Genomic DNA, 16,361 nt, shown 5'->3' with positions numbered 1-16,361 from the left:
TTGGAACGCATGAACCTGACCGAGAGCTTTGACAGAGAAATGGAGGAGCTGACTAGCATGCTGACTTCAGCAACCCCACATGAGACGTCTGCTGAGGACAGTCGGTCTCATCGCACCGTGGTCCGGACGTCCCGTCTCAAAGAACGCATCCAAGAGCTGCTGACACGAGTTTCAGTTATGACCGAAGAGATGAGACGCCGTGACGAGCAGGGCGACATTACCACCCTACGGCTGAAATACGAGAAAGACCTGGACAATTTAAAGGTGGAAGCGTTCGTTGTCCTTGCCGTCCGCCATCTGTAATGCCTTGTGTCCCTTTGTGGCATTCCCAGACCCCACTTCCTCTCCCAAACCTTACTTGCCCTTCTTGCCCACCCACAGTGTGCATCCTACTCTCGTGCCTTGTTCTATTAACAAGTTTTTCCATTTGTGTTGCATGTATTCTAACATCCATTGAAATATATTCTGTCATTGACACCACAGTATTGTACTGTGGAACTATTTTGTTATTGGTTCTCGTGGCACCAAATGAACAATGTAATTCTTTCCATTGGTAGTTTAGTGGGCTGATTTCCCAACCATTGGACTTAAATACCCTTATTAGTCAGCTATACTTATGTTTCTTTAGTTGGTTGATTTTCAACTCATTGCAGTCATCAGTATTACAAACTGCGGCAATGTTAAAGGGTTAGGTCACGCGATAAACAAAATGTTTCCCTTGGCAGCCATACTGCACTTTTACCTCCCAGGTAGGAGACTAAATATACTGTTCAGGAAGCTTCCATGTTTTTTGTTTTTTTTTTACTAAACTGTGTTTTAATTTTGTAGGCCTCCCTCGAAAGAACTAAACCGCTACCCCACTCTGCCTTTCTTCCCAAAGCCACAAACGACAAACCCCACATGTAAACATAAAATGCCATGGCTGACTCACAGTCACCAGACTACTACATATGGCTCGTCGTTCAATATTTTTTGACTAATAATAGGCTACTGTCAATCACCCAACGGCTATGAACTAATAATGACTGAATCTTAGGAAAAAGCTGCAATAGAACGTGTGAACCGCAAAGTGGCAAGGGATGGCTGGGTTGAGTTTTTAAGATTTTTAAATAAATTCATCCATTCATTATATATATCCAGTATATGTTGACATTTTTTTAATTTAGCCTAACAATGTAAACATGTCTTTCTCCTAAGCTTTGCAAAGATTTAACCATGTTGAGCGAAGTGTGTCTTAACATGCTCTTCTGTTTTTGGTAAACTTTCAATACTCTTCATGTAAACATTGAAGTATTCTTCATCATGTAGTTGGACTTTGTTTTCCCTATTTGCCACCAGTGGGCACCCAGCAGTTGCATTGTACGTAGCTTAGTTTCTCTACATGTAACGTTGTTCTTTACTAATCTACCCATCTTGCTTGCAATGAATGATGTTCTGGGAGGCATGTTGTAATCTGTTCATTCAAATATTCAGGTTTTGATCATTTCTGTATTCTGCTTTCTGCCATAATTGACCAAAGGCGTTTTTGGAGGGGCTCACTGGCTGACCAGAATTGGATACATTACTTTTTAGACTACCCTTGAAGCACAATTCAGCCATATTTGATGGCAATAAGGTTATAAGTCAGTGTAAGAAAAATAACAATATATCACGGTTCTAAAATACTGAGCTGATGGATGCTTTGTAAGTTGGATTAAAAACACATCATTTAAGTTTTAGTCTGCTTATATTTTTGCTCTTTTTGATTCCATGGCCACTCCATGACCTAGAATGTATTTACTTACACGATCCAGAGCCTGACATGCTTCCAAATTAAGCTACTGCTCGGTCTGATGTCAGAGCAGGAAGTTTACGTTTGCTCTCGGGGAGGATTTTCAGCTTCTCACAGTAGGTTCCTGAAGCTGAGCTCCCAGGAGATTTTATCCCTGTAAAAACAGACTCGACCGCCATTTCCCCCTTGGTTGCTGTGGTTGGGGATTGAGGCGTAGAGAAAGGACGTGAGCCGCTGTGCAACCATGGACTGAGCTCACAGATTAGCGTCAGTGAATAGAGGACGGAAGCAGTGCGTGTGTGGTTGGTTGGGCTTGTGGAAACTTGCTCTGTGACTTTTGACTGAAACGCAGTGGCTGTCAGTATGCGATTGAGGTTTGGTCTGTAGAATGGGATCCAAATGTGCTGGCTCGTTTTCAAATAGATGTCATCTTTTGAAACCGGCTAGGATACTGTCTTAGCTGCATATGATTTACTGTCTGCCATAAAGAAGCACAGTTATACATTTCCATAATTCCATGCATAGAAAAATGGCATACACTGTTCAACCCTCTCCCATGCCTATGCATTTCTTCATTGTCTCCTCTCATTCCTCCTATAACCCTTTTGTACTCACACAGACTCAACCTGCTCATAGCTTGCTGGCTAATAAACGGACCATCTGCTGGTTTCCATGTGAGCTGAGAGAGTTTCCCTACTCGGCTCATGTGGTCAAGAGAGCCGCTTGGTCCTTTTTCTACCTGATCTGTACACTGACTATGCACGTATTGTCCCGTCACAGGCTACATGCGAGAGGGGCTTTGCTGCCATGGAAGAGTCTCATCAGAAGGTGATTGATGAGCTTCAGAGGAAACACCAGAGAGAGCTGGAGAACCTGCATGAGGAAAAAGAGAGGCTGCTGGCAGAGGAGACTGCAGCCACCATTGCTGGTAAATCAGATGGAACGGGGGTTATGTTGCACCGGAAGTCATCCCTCGTTTATTGCGGCTAATTTATTCCAGACCCGACCTTTATAAGTTAATTCTCCGCAAAGTAGGATTCCCTCTTTATTTATATAAATAGAGTATGTTCATAGTTTTGGCATAGAAACTTTGTTTACAATCTTATTTTTTAACATTATTAGAGAACTTTATAGCACCCTTGCAATCACATTTACGCTGTTACTCAATAAACATAGAAGATATAGAGTCAGCCGTGAGGAGCTCAGCCATCCGAGAGGGGCTCAGATTAGAGCCGCTTCTCCTTCACATCGAGAGGAGTCAGTTGAGGTGGCTCGGGCACCGGATGCCTCCCTGGTGAGGTGTTCCGGGCATGCCCAGCCGGGAAAAGGCCCCGGGGCAGACCTGGGACACGCTGGAGGGACTATGTCTCACAGCTGGCCTGGGAACGCCTTGGTGTCCTCCTGGTGGAGCTGGAGGAGGTGGCCGGGGACCGGGATGTCTGGGCTTCCCTACGAAGACTGCTGTCCCCGTGATAAGCAGAGGAAAATGGAAGGATGGATGGAGTCAGCCGTCACTCCATCATGTGCTTTTATCAAAAATTAATAAATGATCAATATGTCGTGGTTGACTAATGTTGGACTAATAATAGGCTGTACTCAAACATGAACAAATGATTGAAAAACCACAATAGGGGGCACTGTTGGACCACGGTCTAGCGAGGGACAAGTGTATTCTATTTCAACATTGTAGAATGTTTCCATCATCAAAAGTTGAGCCAACTTCATCTCGTAGATGAAAACTGAAGGTTTTTGTGTTCAATCTCAGCAATTGAAGCAATGAAAAACGCCCACCGGACCGAGCTGGAGAAGGAGCTGGACAAGGCTCGTAAGGCCAACAGCAATGCAGAGAATGCAGACATGGAGGAGATCCGCAGACAGCATGAGTAGGTTTTGATACGTTCCTGTGACCAAGTTACAATTTTAGAGACAAACCCATACACAGGCACACATATTAATTCATTTATGGTAGGAAGCACATCTGTTGTGTTTGGATCCTGCTTAGATTTTGTGTAACTGGAGCTCTTTCCTCCATTTTGATGAAGTTGTGACATTTCTCTCTTGTCCAAATACCCAAAAACGCAGCCTGAAGTTTTAACTTTATCTGAACTTCAGCTGTATGACTCTTCTCTTGTGCTGCGCTTTAGGGAGGAACTGTGTTCGTTCCAGCGGGAAATCGAGGTGTTGTCTGAGCAGTATTCCCAGAAGTGCCTGGAAAACGCCCACCTGGCTCAGGCGCTGGAGGCCGAGAGGCAGGCCCTCAGGCAGTGTCAGAGAGAGAACCAGGAGCTCAATGCTCACAACCAGGTGCAGATACCGACACAAACAATAGTACAGTACATGTTATCTTCCACCAAGAGCCACCGCGCGACATAGTACCTGCTACTCGTTTGTCTGTCTAAGCACTTTGTGTGCTGTTTTCAGGAACTTAACAATCGCCTGGCAGCAGAAATCACCAAGATGCGTTCAATGGCATCTGAGGATGGAATGGGAGACACAAACACTACAATACAAGGAAAGGAGCTCTATGAATTGGAGGTATGGGTAAAATGATTTTCATTTTCAAGTAATGGAAGCAAAAAATGTGAAGTTCTGTACAAATTTGATCAACATGCGTATCTTCCACGCATTTCCAGGTTATGCTAAGGGTGAAGGAGTCTGAGGTTCAATACTTAAAGCAGGAAATCAACTCACTGAAAGAAGAACTCCAAGCTGCGCAAAGAGTATGTCAACCTCATCACCCCCACCCCGCCTTTTTGAATAGGAAAATAAGTCCCGTAAATGGGCGACACCCATGACAGTCACTGACCTTTGCTTTAAATAGCCCAACAATGCCTTTTCAGGACAAAAAATATGCAACAGATAAGTACAAGGACATCTACACAGAGATGAGTATCGTCAAGGCCAAAGCGGAGCGGGACCTGGGCCGTCTCAGAGACCAACTGCAGCTGGCTCACGAGGCACTGGGCGAACCCACTCTGGAGGACGTGGATCGGGGAGGATATGGTACACCAAAATATTTGGACAAAGTCAAAGCATTACAAATTTCATTTTAGTCAATTATTGGGATTCGCTCACGTTTTTCCCACCTTAAATGTGGCAAAAATATAATTTTGAGTGCTAACTGCTGCATGAGATCGAAACAAAAAACTTTAAATCATCAAAAAAGTATCAATGCATGAGACATTTGATGTACTTAGATGGAATATACCCAAATGACATATAATATATATTTTTTTATGAAATATTTAGTTCCCTTTCCATTCCTTTCCAGATATCATGAAGTCCAAAAGCAACCCTGACATCCTTAAGATGGCAGCTGCTGCGGCCAAACGCTCAGAACGCACCATGAGGTCAAAGGTGGGTTACCTCACACTGAAATGTCAACACAGGAATTTTTAGAAATATGCATCACTTTTTTACAGTAAATTACAGTGGTTGACTCGGGTCACAATAGCAGCGTCGTACTGCCACCTGCTGGCCACATTTGCAGGCTGTGCGAGTTCTGCAGATGTGCTTCTTGTCATCTTGTGACTCCCATGAAATGTGTGGTTAATGCCAGGTTAACTCCAAACTTGCTGGTCTGTTCTCCCCCCCTCCCTTGTGTCCCCAGTCTGTGAGTCGTGACATGCCCTGGGACAGTTAGGGTTGCCGTGGAATTGTAGGCTTCCCTCCCCTCTGCTTTTTAGGTATGACGCGTGTTTGAGCACATCCCTTTTTGTACGCCGCCTTTCTAAAAGCACCCGACAGATCTGAATCCCCGCTTCACGTTGCAATGCTGTAAAATAATCACTGCACAGATGCATGGTGGTGAATAAGACCCATGTGGAGGACTTGGATGCACTGTGGTGTGAAATAATGTTTGCCTCCTTCCTGGTTTCTGGTTTTTTTTTGCGTGTTTGTCACATTTAAATGTTTCAGATAATCAAGCAAATTTAAATATGAGTCAATGACAACACAACTGAACACAAAATGTAGTTTTTAAATGAAACTTTTTATTATTTTTGGGAGAAAAAATATCCTAACCTGAAAAAATGATGTCCACTTAAAGCTAATAAGTATTTGGTCCACTCTTAGCAGCAACAACTGCAATCAAGCCTTTGTGAGAATTTGCAATGAGTCTCTTCCAGTGCTGTGGAGGAACGTTGACTCACTAATCTTTGCAGAATTGTTGTCATTCAGCCACATTGAAGGCTTTTTCCAGCATGAAGCCTTGTGAAGGTCATTGAGGTCATCATACACCCACCACAATATTTTACTGTTTGATGTTCTTTTTCTGAAATGCGTAGTAAAAGTAACACAAGATGTAATGGGACACACACACCTTCCAAAATGTTCTTGTCTCTCGTCAGACCACAGAGTATTGTCCCAAAGGTCTTGGGGGTCATGAATGTTTTCTGGCCAAATTGAGGAAGGGGGCAAACACTTTTTCATGTGTGTGTGTGTGTGTGTGCCTGACATGATAAACCTTTCCATCATGTCACATTGTCAGTATTTTGTGTAGGAGTTGCTTGCAGTGCCACTGTGGAGCCTGACACCAACAAGACAAATGTTTGAATTATTTATATGTGCAAGGTTTATGCCGGTTATCCTCACCATTATTGGAACAGGACTTCTACATGGGTGTTGGGACACAGACATCTGCATGAGCCCCATTAACAGTTTTGACTTTATTGCAGCAGGACAACGAATAACTCCCCAGGGAATTCAACAGTCCACAAAAGTGTTGTGTATGCTGTATCTAAAAAAAAACAAAAACGTGTGTATATGGAATGTGTATTACTTTTTCTGGTTTTGGTCTACACTCTGCTTCACATGAGACTGAGATTAGGCCAGTGAAATGAAATGAAAGTCATTTAATCTCCATAAGTGTAGTTCTGTGAGACCTGAAATTGTAGTTTTGAAAACAGCTTCCGGAGTGGCTCGTTTGCATGTAGACAAGCAAGCCGCTTCTTTCTGATAACGTGACGATTAGCCAGCATATCTGAATATTTTGACTGGCACCACTTACTCCATTGATGTCTCAAACTCCAAAATGACTCGCAGAAAGAATACCTTTCTCCTCTCGTGATAAACATAAGTGTGTATTACATACATAATGATCTGTTCCCGTCTGGATGCAACTATTTAGTAAAGCGGCACAATGCGGATGTGCATTTTTGTGCAGTTTAGTGTCCTTCATAAGATGACAGAGTTGCACTGTGATGTTTGTTAGACTGTTTATATACTGTATGTACATACTGCACTGTAATTGGCTCCTGACAAAGAAAGCTACCATTAATATCACTGTTTCACTAACGTCACCGTATTGAAACAATTAGTAGTCGTTGTGAAGTAGAGATGTCACAGAATTCTCAGTTCTGTTCAATCTTCAATCTCGAAAAAAAGTAGCGTTAACACAACAGTTGTATGTATCCCTTACTTAGTCTAAGTATTATTTTTCATGTGTAAAAGGCAGAAATGACTTTGAAAGCGCCTTAATAAACAGGAAAGCCTTTTGTTTTTAAACTGTCCTTGATTTGACAGTCACCCTCCGTTTGTATATGTGCATGACTTGGAGTGATTTGATGGCCTGAAAGTACAGTTGCACTGTGAATACTAACAAAAGTTAATGTATCGGATATTAACATGGCTCCTTTTTGACCCATACAGAGTCTCAAGGAAGGACTGACACCTGAGCAAAGACTCCACCTCTTTGAAAATAAAGACACTAAGGAGTTCTGAATGCCTTCCTAAAAAAAAAAAAAAAAAACCTGCCTGCATGTTTAGAAGAGGCCACTATTTTAGCTCTAATGACTTATTTAGCAACACTACACACTGGTCACAAAAGAAAACATTTATCATTAAAGGAAACATGATATGAAGTTCCAATTTCATGTTTAGAATTTGCATTCCATGCACTTCAGTTAACTGTGACAATTTTTTTCGTATTTTTATGTTTTTGTTGTCTTACTGTAAATATGTCGGGCTTTGTTTTAAAGATTGAGAATCTGTCACGCGTACACTAAAACTATGACTGTGTAAGCTACTGTTTTAACTCAAGACTGTTGCAAGCCAAGGATGTGATGTCTTAACGACAAACTACATTTACTGCCGATAACAAGAGTGTGGGCGTTCAGGTCTGCATGTGAAACAATCCATTGATACCATTCCAGTACACTTGGAAGTTGGAAGAAATGTGCACAATCGCATGATTTCAATACACTCATATTTGTTCCATCGCCAGACTTGGTAACATCATAGATATTCTCTTCCATCCTTGGATTGATGCCCGTGGAGAGACGGCAGCTGAATGCACACGGATGAGGTTCTCTTGACTATAATTTGAATATAAAAAAATGTTCTAGGTTTTTGTTACTGCAGTCATTGTTCCAGCTGTATAGGGATTGGTTGTGTTTGTAGTCTGTATTTATTTAAAACGGTTGGGATTTTTTTTTTCTTTCACATTCCCATTCCTCTGTACTCTAATATTGTAAATATAAACCAAATACACATATTCACCAACTGATTACAGGTTTATTAGCAATAAATATTTTTGCACCCTTTATGGCTGTCCTTCATGCTGATTATTTTCTGCAGCTTAACATTTAATTTTTCCATTTATTGCGTGCGTCTTAAAAAAGAATTGGATAAATGTAGCTTCAAAACTTTTTTTTTTTTGCTCAATCACTTTGCTTCCTTGTCACTTTTTCATTTCCTCCCATTTGTCCAGCTATAGTAAAACGGCGGAAATTAATACAGATTGAGCAACATAAACCTTTACAGAAATAAAATGTAAGTTCGCTTTCTTCGATCAAGTTTTGACGACTTGTTATCGTTGTTGACGTTATTTTTGTTATTGTATGTTACTTTGATATAACCTACGCTATTTTCCTACATTGGAAAAACAAGCTCAAAACGTGCTACTAATTGCTTTATTGTGAAGGGAAACCCGGAAATGAAAGCTAATGGACAACGAGTTGACGCTGCGACCATCAGAATAGTGTGTTCCTGGAAAGTCTAATGGTCCTATTTTAATTTGAGGGCTTTCCCTCCCGTTCGTAATATTTGTTGAAGTTAATCAAAATTGGTGGGCTCTTGAAGGAGATGTGGGGTGGTGTGTTTTTTCACCTGGATGTTTAAAACGCGACGATCCCTCCCGCCCGGGTAAGTTTTAGCAACTGCTCAGGACAGCATATAACCTCCGCTTATTAGTCTTTGTTTCATCCAGTCGGGCCTTGGTGCAGTGCTCAGAAACACGTTGACAAACTCAATGAAAATGAACCCATAAGTCATATTTGGGCGTTTGCACATCAACTACAAGTATAATAACACTACTTGAATCAATTAATATGCGTTTATCAATTCGGAATAAGTATTTCTTCAAATTCGTGTTGAACAAGCCAAAACACTTAGCAAGTTTGCCTTTTTTTACGTAACGAAAGTTACACGAGTAGTGCCTTCACGCTCAGCGTTTCAGCCTATAAAGTTGATATTTTAACAAAGTATATTGTCCCTCGTTGACGTACGCTGCGCCGAAACGAAGCTGACTAGTTATACATCGTCTTTAGTTTAAAAATTATGATATGCGCCGCTTCACTTTGTGTTATTATGTTCAACAATTTTAAACAGGCGATTAGCAAACGCAGTTCAGCGTCACCGGGCCTAGCTTGGCTAACGTTAGCGGTGGCTAATGCGAGTTGACAAACCTGTCAACGTTGCTGGTAAGTTGTCACTCGGTTCTAGACGTATTTAAACCTCTTAAGAATATTCAGTCACATTTAGAAAAAATACGGACAACCTTAAATTGTTTTCAGTTGAACATTGCTTGTGACCGATACGTCAGATTCCCGTCTGCCATAACGTAACAATGATTTTTAGCGTTGTGTTAAACACCTAAACATGTGTTTACGTGTAATAAAGAGAGTCGTTTTGTAATAAAAACGTATTGTAGCTAGTATCTTTGGTATTTATTTTAAATTGAGGTTGGTATGGTTGATTAGTTTGACATGTTTATGAAGTTACATTTAGGGGACATGTGGTTGCACGTGCACAATTGTACATGTCTGAAAAGCAGTAGGAAGAAGCAGAGCTTGCATTAATTCTATGAAAAGAAAAGGTTTTTAGAATGATTTAAATAGAAAATGCTGTTTTGACATTTTTTGTCTTATTTTGTGTGTGTGTGTGTGTTTCAGTTGTTATGGAGCAGCCACCAGGGAGCTTGGATGATCTACAACCTCAGGACCTCTCCACCTCAAACATCGCCGCTGTGATCGACTTGACGAGGAAAGGCAACCTGAATGGCACTGCCTGCGATGTCCAGGATGTTGTCACAATCCCAGATTGGCACCCAAACTCTGGAACCTACAATCCTGAATTACCCTCTTCCTCAGAGACTACCCCGTCTAGTATTTTACACCAATCAGGGGATGACGTTCAACCAGATAATGCCTTGTCGCGCACCACAGTGACCCTGTCGTATGTGAGCAGATCTCACATCCACTCCAATTCACCTTTGTATGGTGTCCCACCTATCAGCAAGTTCTCCCTCCTCCCTCCTTGTGAGGCGGAGAAAGGGCTCGGGGAGAAAACCTATGCACTGAACCAGCTTTACTTGGAACACGTTGACAGGCCAGTGGACCTCGCCACTCAGGCTTTTCATTCATCCTCTGAAACTCCACAGGCTGACGCAATACATCTCTCACAGCAGCGTTGTGAATTTAACGAGGAGGAAGTGAGTTTGAGCAAGGCGAGCGGAGATGAACACTGCGTTCTCTGGAGGACGGAAAACAGCGGTGGGTTGGAGAATGGCCAAGATGGCAGCTGGTCGAGTTTAGGCATGGATTCTCGGTCATCGCCAGAGACAAGGGACGATGAGGATGAGGAAGAGAAGAAGGGACGCTCCGAGACAGTCTTGCATAAGTCAAAGAACAGGAAAACAGCGATGGCTCCAGTAGAGTTGTTTTCACCAACCACAGACTATAAACGCCTTCTTGAGGACCCCGTGTCCCCTTCAGCTACCTCACCTGGTGATGTCGAGGACGTGTTTTTGCTTCCTCAGGCCTCCAGTTCACCAAGCGGGGACACCTCCTTTCAAGCTGAGGATGACTCGATCGCAGAAGGGCCCACTCAGCTCAGGTCTGAAATCAACAGCACTACAACAAGCGATGAAAGTAAGCAGTCTGTCCACAGAAGCAAGGCGGAGCCGAACTCTGTGCTCGACTTCACAGAGGATGTTTCTTCATCTGGGATTTCACAGGACAAAACTGTCACCCCTTACATGAACGGGATTGTCAGCGCATTACAGAAGACTGTAAATGAAAGGAAGCTGCGTTCAGGGAGAGCCGTGCATTTAGAATCTATTGTTATGAATATCAATTCAAGCAGGTATAAAGTATCAGGACACATTAACGATAAAATGAGAACTAGAGATTCTAATGCAACAAGTCCAAAGAGGAAAGACACCCAATCTGAGAGCAAAAGACAAGGCAAAGCGAAACAAAAAGTAACACCGCATAAGAGGGGTAAATCCAATAGCATTAACGACCAAGGCAAAGACACTACCTCTGTCAATATTTCTAAAAATTCATACGGCAAAGCCTCTCCTAAAAGCCCTGGGATTTCAAAGAACGTTCCAGAGGCTGCTATATTCCCTGGAACTTTGTCGCAGAGGAGCCCTGCGAGGTCAAAGAGGAGACCTTCTTCAAGTCCTCAGCCCAAAAACTCAACGAAGCAGCATCCAGCACACCCAGATCCTTCTTTGTTAACAAATCCAGCAAAATGTTCACCACCAGCACCTAAAGAATCTCCAAAGAAAAGCCCTCGTTCAGCTCAAGGTCAGAAACTATTGCCAGTTGGGAAGACAAAGCCAAATCGCTCTCCCAAGAGGCGAAGAAAAAAGCACAAACCGAGACAGTTCACTTCCATCTTCTCTCCCAAGGAGCCTGAAATTAAATTGAGGTACATTCACTACAAGGAGCAGAAAAGGGAGTCAAGGTTGGAGAATTTCTCCCCCTTTATCCGTGAGCAGCGACAGCAGTCATCCGTGTCACTTTGCACTGTAGTGAACTACCCAGAAGAGGTCAGGACGCAGCACAAAAAGGGTCAGAGGGAGCTACAGGATCATACCAGTGGCTATATTTCGGCAACCGTACCCAGCACTTCCTGTCTCCGGCTGGGCCGGCCATCCGGTCTCGGCCAGCATCAAGGCTCCCTCGTCTGTTGCCTGTGTGGGCTGTCTTCCAACGCCATGGACTTGGGGGATCTCCACGGTCCGTACTACCCTGAAGGGTACCGACCGAGCACCAAAGCGTCTGCCTGCACGTCTAGCGCTAAATGCCTAAAGGACTACTACAGCGATTCCGATTCTTCATCCTGCAGTGTAAGGGGTAGGGGGAGCAGACGTGCCTTTGCGTCGTCATTGTGGAACAGCAGACTGGCTGATCAGTTCAAGCGGACTTCTGAAAACACGGGTAGCCCCGCAGCAAAGCGGGCTCGCTCAGAAATATGGCCGACAGATGTGGAGGACTGGTACAGCCCCCCCGTGCTGCCCCTTGAGCCCTGCGAGTACTGGCTCCACGAAGACTGCGGCATCTGGTCAGCCGGCGTGTTCTTGGTGAAGGGCAAAGTGTACGGCCTGGAGGAGACCGTCAAGGTGGCCCGTGAAACGGTATGAAGCCGCAATGCAATGCTCTAATGCAGGGGGGTTTCAAAGATTGTCCATGGAGGGCCGCATAAGGATGCACGGCCCGCTTTGGTATTTTACATTTTGTAAAAGAACCCATGCTGATAGTTTAAAAAGCAGCACATTATTAGTATGAATGTTTTCTCTTTAAATTACACATTTTCACTATTTGCATCAATCCTCCAAAGTTGATTTTCACAACTTTTTTTTATCATCGAATGACACCAAAATCATACACAAAGTCAAAACAAACACTATGCTATGCATCTCTTGTGGATTGTGACACTTTGTCGTTTGATTGCGGAGGCATCCTTATCAAAGTGGAGCAGGTTGCAGAAGCATCCTACTTATAGGACATGGATACATGCTGATAACGCTCCTGTTTTGTTTTGTTTTTTTTTTTTTTGTGTGTGTGGGGGGGTAGATGTGCTCAACCTGCTCTGGACCTGGTGCAACACTTGGCTGCTTCTTCAAAGGTTGTCCCAGCAAACACCACTACAGGTGTGCTCTGGAGGCAGGTAAGCTCACACTACACTGTAGCTCAGGGGTGTTCAACATGCGGCCGGTGGCACTTTGTACAAATATAACAAGAAAACTTAAAAAATGAAGAATGTGGAAATAACAGCACATCTACATGTGTTGTTTTACAACACAAAAGTTTAGACACACTGGGTAATAGATAAAGTATTTTACTAATATTAATATGCCTTGCAGGCTGAATTTGTGAAGGTCAGGGTTCTGATGTTGCAGCCCAACACATACTTAATGTTCGTTAGGTGTTTTGTTGGCATGTGTGCAGCCATCCCTCCCACCCCCAACCCCCGGCTGACTCATGTTCTGTTCTGGTTGTCACAGATTGTGTCCTCATAGAAGAAAACTTCTCCATGAAATGTAAAAAGCACAAGGTGAGCTGAAAAGGACGAGTGACGGCATCTAGAGGCTCTTTTTTGTCTGTAATTTGAGACATTGATGTTTATGTTTTCGTTCACTAGAACAAGACATTGTCAGCCCCAGCAGGGAATCAAAGTGATCCCAGGAGAAAAAAGCCCTCTTGGTGAGTTCATACCTGCACACACATAAAAAGCTGGGCTTTGTGTTTCCAGCATCACTAGGTAGCAGTGTACCCCCCAAAGGAGCATTTCTTTTATGTTTTGTAAGGAGAAAAGGTTGAATAGTGGAACTTGATCCATGCCAGGCAAGAAAAGGGCAGATATCACTAGCAGCATTTCTCACAAAGCACTCATTCAATGACAGTCCAATCTGGAGATTGCAAACAACCATTAAAGTGTGCATTTTGTCAAAAAAGCCAAGTTTTTTTACCATCTGCAAATATGGCAAAAAATGTGTCTCTGATTGCATCTTCTGTCCCGTTTACATCACAGCAGCATTTCCTAACTTGGAGTTTCTTATATTTTTTTATAACAAGGCAAATGCTGTTCAAACTAACATCAATTCTGATGTATGTATAAGCCGTATTTATAAGCTGCGGCCAATTTATGGTCCCCTTCTAATCTCTTATGTCATTTTACGCTTCATGAACACATCCTCATCATGGAAAACGCATTAAGAAAGGCATATTATGCAGCGTACTTGTTAAAGGAATTTGATCTAGCAACTTTTGATCAGGCTGATCTAAAAATCCACTATCATCACCAGGTTACACAAGACTGGACAACTCTGTGGTAGCGTAAGTTTAAGGGCTAATTTGCCCAAGTTGCAAAAGTGACAGAGCAACAATGAGGGAGCGAGAGAGAGAGAGGCCGACAAAGTGTGTGACAAAGGCATTATGAGACAGGATGAAGACTTAGCTTTTCTGGTAGGCTATTTTGTAACTAGCAGTGTTATGCAATAGGCATTGTATTAAATTTGTATTTGATTTACTAAATATCCCATGGTACAGCGTGCTGCCTATATTCAGGTCCGCTCCCAGGAAGCCTGATGTTTGAATCCCGTTTCTCTGTTCTTTCATGCAGACATTGGCCTGCCAAATCCTGCAGTGACTGGCTCGCCTGCTGGACACTGTGGACAAGAACCCTTGCGACTGACAGTTAACACCCATAAACCTTAACTCCTCCTCCTCTTCCTCTCTCAACAGGCCCTCAGATTCCCAATTCTTAGTAATTATTTATTTGAATTTTTTTGTTTGTTTTTCATGGTGAAATGTGAGTAACAATCAAGATACTTAATTTAAATGAAAAAATATTTTGTATTTCATCATATTTGGCTTTATTTATTCCTGAAGTGTCATTTTGCTTATTTAGCAGTGTTTTTTTAATTATTGATAAAGCAGTTGTTGTAAAATAAAGATGCCATCGGCAGGTTAAGGGGCGGAGCTATATAAAGGTACTATAGTCATAAGTAATCGCATTGATATAAAACACACGGTATTACATTCTCATTTACATTTTGGGGTGTGAGGGAAGTACGGTGTTTGAATGTATTCTCCCCATATGTGGGATTTTTTTTTTTTTCAGGAAGCACTTAGGACCGCTCCTCTGCTCCAGTTGCAGTATTAGCCTCCTGTTTCTTAGCCACCAGAATGACATGATGATTATTAGCACTTTGACTGGGAGCATTGCACGGGTTCTTGTTTTGCATCCTCCCGACTTGTCAGTTTCAATCAAACGGAATGTTCCCTTACAATGTCAGTCACTCCAAATGCAGACAGCATGCACAGAGGACCTCAATAACAACCAACAATTGTTTACATTAATTCTAAGAGTTTTCTGCTCTGATCAAATATGGTCCTGGTCTTTTCAGAAGACGCAGTGCACAAGGGCTACTCTCTGTGTACCGCTAGGGGCAGCATTGTGCTGTTTTTGGAGTCCTGTTGTGTTTGTATGGCTCGTCTGTTTCTCAAATGACACAAGTCACTCATGTCCTGACCCATAAAAACCATAGCGACCACATCTCATCCTCATTTGTGCCATCTTCTGTTTGCCGACATTGACTGTTTTTTTTTTCTTCTTTTTGTATTACCAAATACAGCTTTTACATGATGGGTGATTCTTACAAAGATCGTATGTTTTTTGTGTGTTTATCTCAGGGCTGTATTTACAGATTTTTCCCTTTTTTTTTTCCTGCCCCCCACCCCCCGGTTGTTTGACTGGAGGATATGCATAACAAAAGCCTTCATTCTCCGGTCCAGACATTCCAACATATGCATTTAGTGTATTGCATTTACTGTTAATAATTTAATGCTTTGGGTTGAAAAAAAATCAATGGACTGCAACTAGTGCCATTTTTTTTTTACATTTTGAACTTTTTTTTTTTTTTACCATTCTGCCAGTGCTCACGTCTTGCAGCATCACAAACCAATTTAAATGTCCACGAAATAAATGTCCGACATTGAACTCGTGTGTCATTTATTCAAAGACAATGTTTTAATGCATGGGAAAGTCATTTTTAATTTTAAAGGTCCTGAAATTAATTTTAAGTCATATTATAGGTGTGATGCCTGACATGTAAAACTATAGATATTTGAATGTAGTGAAGCCTTATTCAAATACCTAAGGTATAAGGTACTGATCTCAGCTCGGCTTCTGTGTGATGACTGGATGACCTGTCTGGGGCGGAATCCCTTTTTGATTGACAGTGGAATGAGCGAATCAGAGATCTTGAAGTATAACCCTCCACAGGAGCATTTTCCAAGTTTTCATTCTGTTGCTAGCAGCCATTATTAAGCCATTATTTATTGTAATTAGTTTTTAGATCACCTTATAATACAATATGCCTTGTATATAATGTTTACCCAACTGTGCCCTTTACCAGTTGATATAAAAATAGTAAACACAAGATGGCGTCCATCAACAAGAATTGTCATTTTATTGGCTAAATGTGGGTTTACAGGAAGACAATCGTATTGCGAAGACAAAACCAAGTTTGAATGCCTGTGGCCATCTAGTCACTAAAACTCCACAAAAATGATGC

General features: G+C 42.3%; 2 protein-coding genes across 7 annotated transcripts in view; both read left to right on the top strand.

Moving 5' to 3' along the window:
• mprip (myosin phosphatase Rho interacting protein) overlaps window positions 1-8,313 on the top strand; it is a 35,489-nt gene extending 27,176 nt beyond the window's left edge. For 3 of the 4 annotated variants that reach the window (XM_058062500.1, XM_058062502.1, XM_058062499.1), the window contains 8 exons: window positions 2,552-2,699; window positions 3,537-3,654; window positions 3,916-4,075; window positions 4,193-4,306; window positions 4,405-4,491; window positions 4,612-4,774; window positions 5,043-5,128; window positions 7,421-8,313. In XM_058062500.1, coding sequence (XP_057918483.1) covers window positions 2,552-2,699; window positions 3,537-3,654; window positions 3,916-4,075; window positions 4,193-4,306; window positions 4,405-4,491; window positions 4,612-4,774; window positions 5,043-5,128; window positions 7,421-7,492 — 948 coding nt within the window. In that variant the 3' untranslated portion in view covers window positions 7,493-8,313. Of the gene's footprint in view, window positions 1-2,551; window positions 2,700-3,536; window positions 3,655-3,915; window positions 4,076-4,192; window positions 4,307-4,404; window positions 4,492-4,611; window positions 4,775-5,042; window positions 5,129-5,381; window positions 5,458-7,420 lie in introns of all 4 variants that reach the window. The other variant, XM_058062501.1, reaches the window with a different exon arrangement.
• Window positions 8,314-8,694: 381 nt separating this feature from the next.
• On the top strand, window positions 8,695-16,148 carry si:dkey-94l16.4 (transcription factor 20). Of its 3 annotated transcripts, none has more exons than XM_058062504.1 (6): window positions 8,695-8,914; window positions 9,943-12,416; window positions 12,856-12,949; window positions 13,287-13,336; window positions 13,424-13,485; window positions 14,405-16,136. In XM_058062504.1, coding segments are annotated over exons 2-6 (2,676 nt in total). In that variant the 5' UTR covers window positions 8,695-8,914; window positions 9,943-9,947; the 3' UTR covers window positions 14,406-16,136. The 3 variants fall into 3 exon arrangements, 2 of the variants coding, with proteins under 2 accessions (XP_057918487.1, XP_057918486.1); XR_009120803.1 differs by lacking the exon at window positions 8,695-8,914 and adding an exon at window positions 8,994-9,471 and having other exon boundaries at window positions 12,856-12,945; window positions 14,405-16,148; XM_058062503.1 differs by lacking the exon at window positions 8,695-8,914 and adding an exon at window positions 8,996-9,471 and having other exon boundaries at window positions 14,405-16,140.
• The last annotated feature ends 213 nt before the right edge of the window (window positions 16,149-16,361 follow it).

This window comes from Doryrhamphus excisus, chromosome 22, assembly GCF_030265055.1.
Source record: "Doryrhamphus excisus isolate RoL2022-K1 chromosome 22, RoL_Dexc_1.0, whole genome shotgun sequence".
In the NCBI taxonomy this organism is placed as follows: domain Eukaryota; kingdom Metazoa; phylum Chordata; class Actinopteri; order Syngnathiformes; family Syngnathidae; genus Doryrhamphus; species Doryrhamphus excisus.
Note: the sequence above shows the minus strand (reverse complement) of the source record. Positions and strands in the feature narration are given on the sequence as shown.

Coding starts and splice junctions, on each gene's coding strand:
- si:dkey-94l16.4 (XM_058062503.1), top strand. CDS start 9,441: ATGCGAGTTGACAAACCTGTCAACGTTGCTG. Junction 9,472..9,942: donor CAAACCTGTCAACGTTGCTG/GTAAGTTGTCAC, acceptor TGTGTGTTTCAG/TTGTTATGGAGCAGCCACCA. Junction 12,950..13,286: donor CAGGTGTGCTCTGGAGGCAG/GTAAGCTCACAC, acceptor TGGTTGTCACAG/ATTGTGTCCTCATAGAAGAA.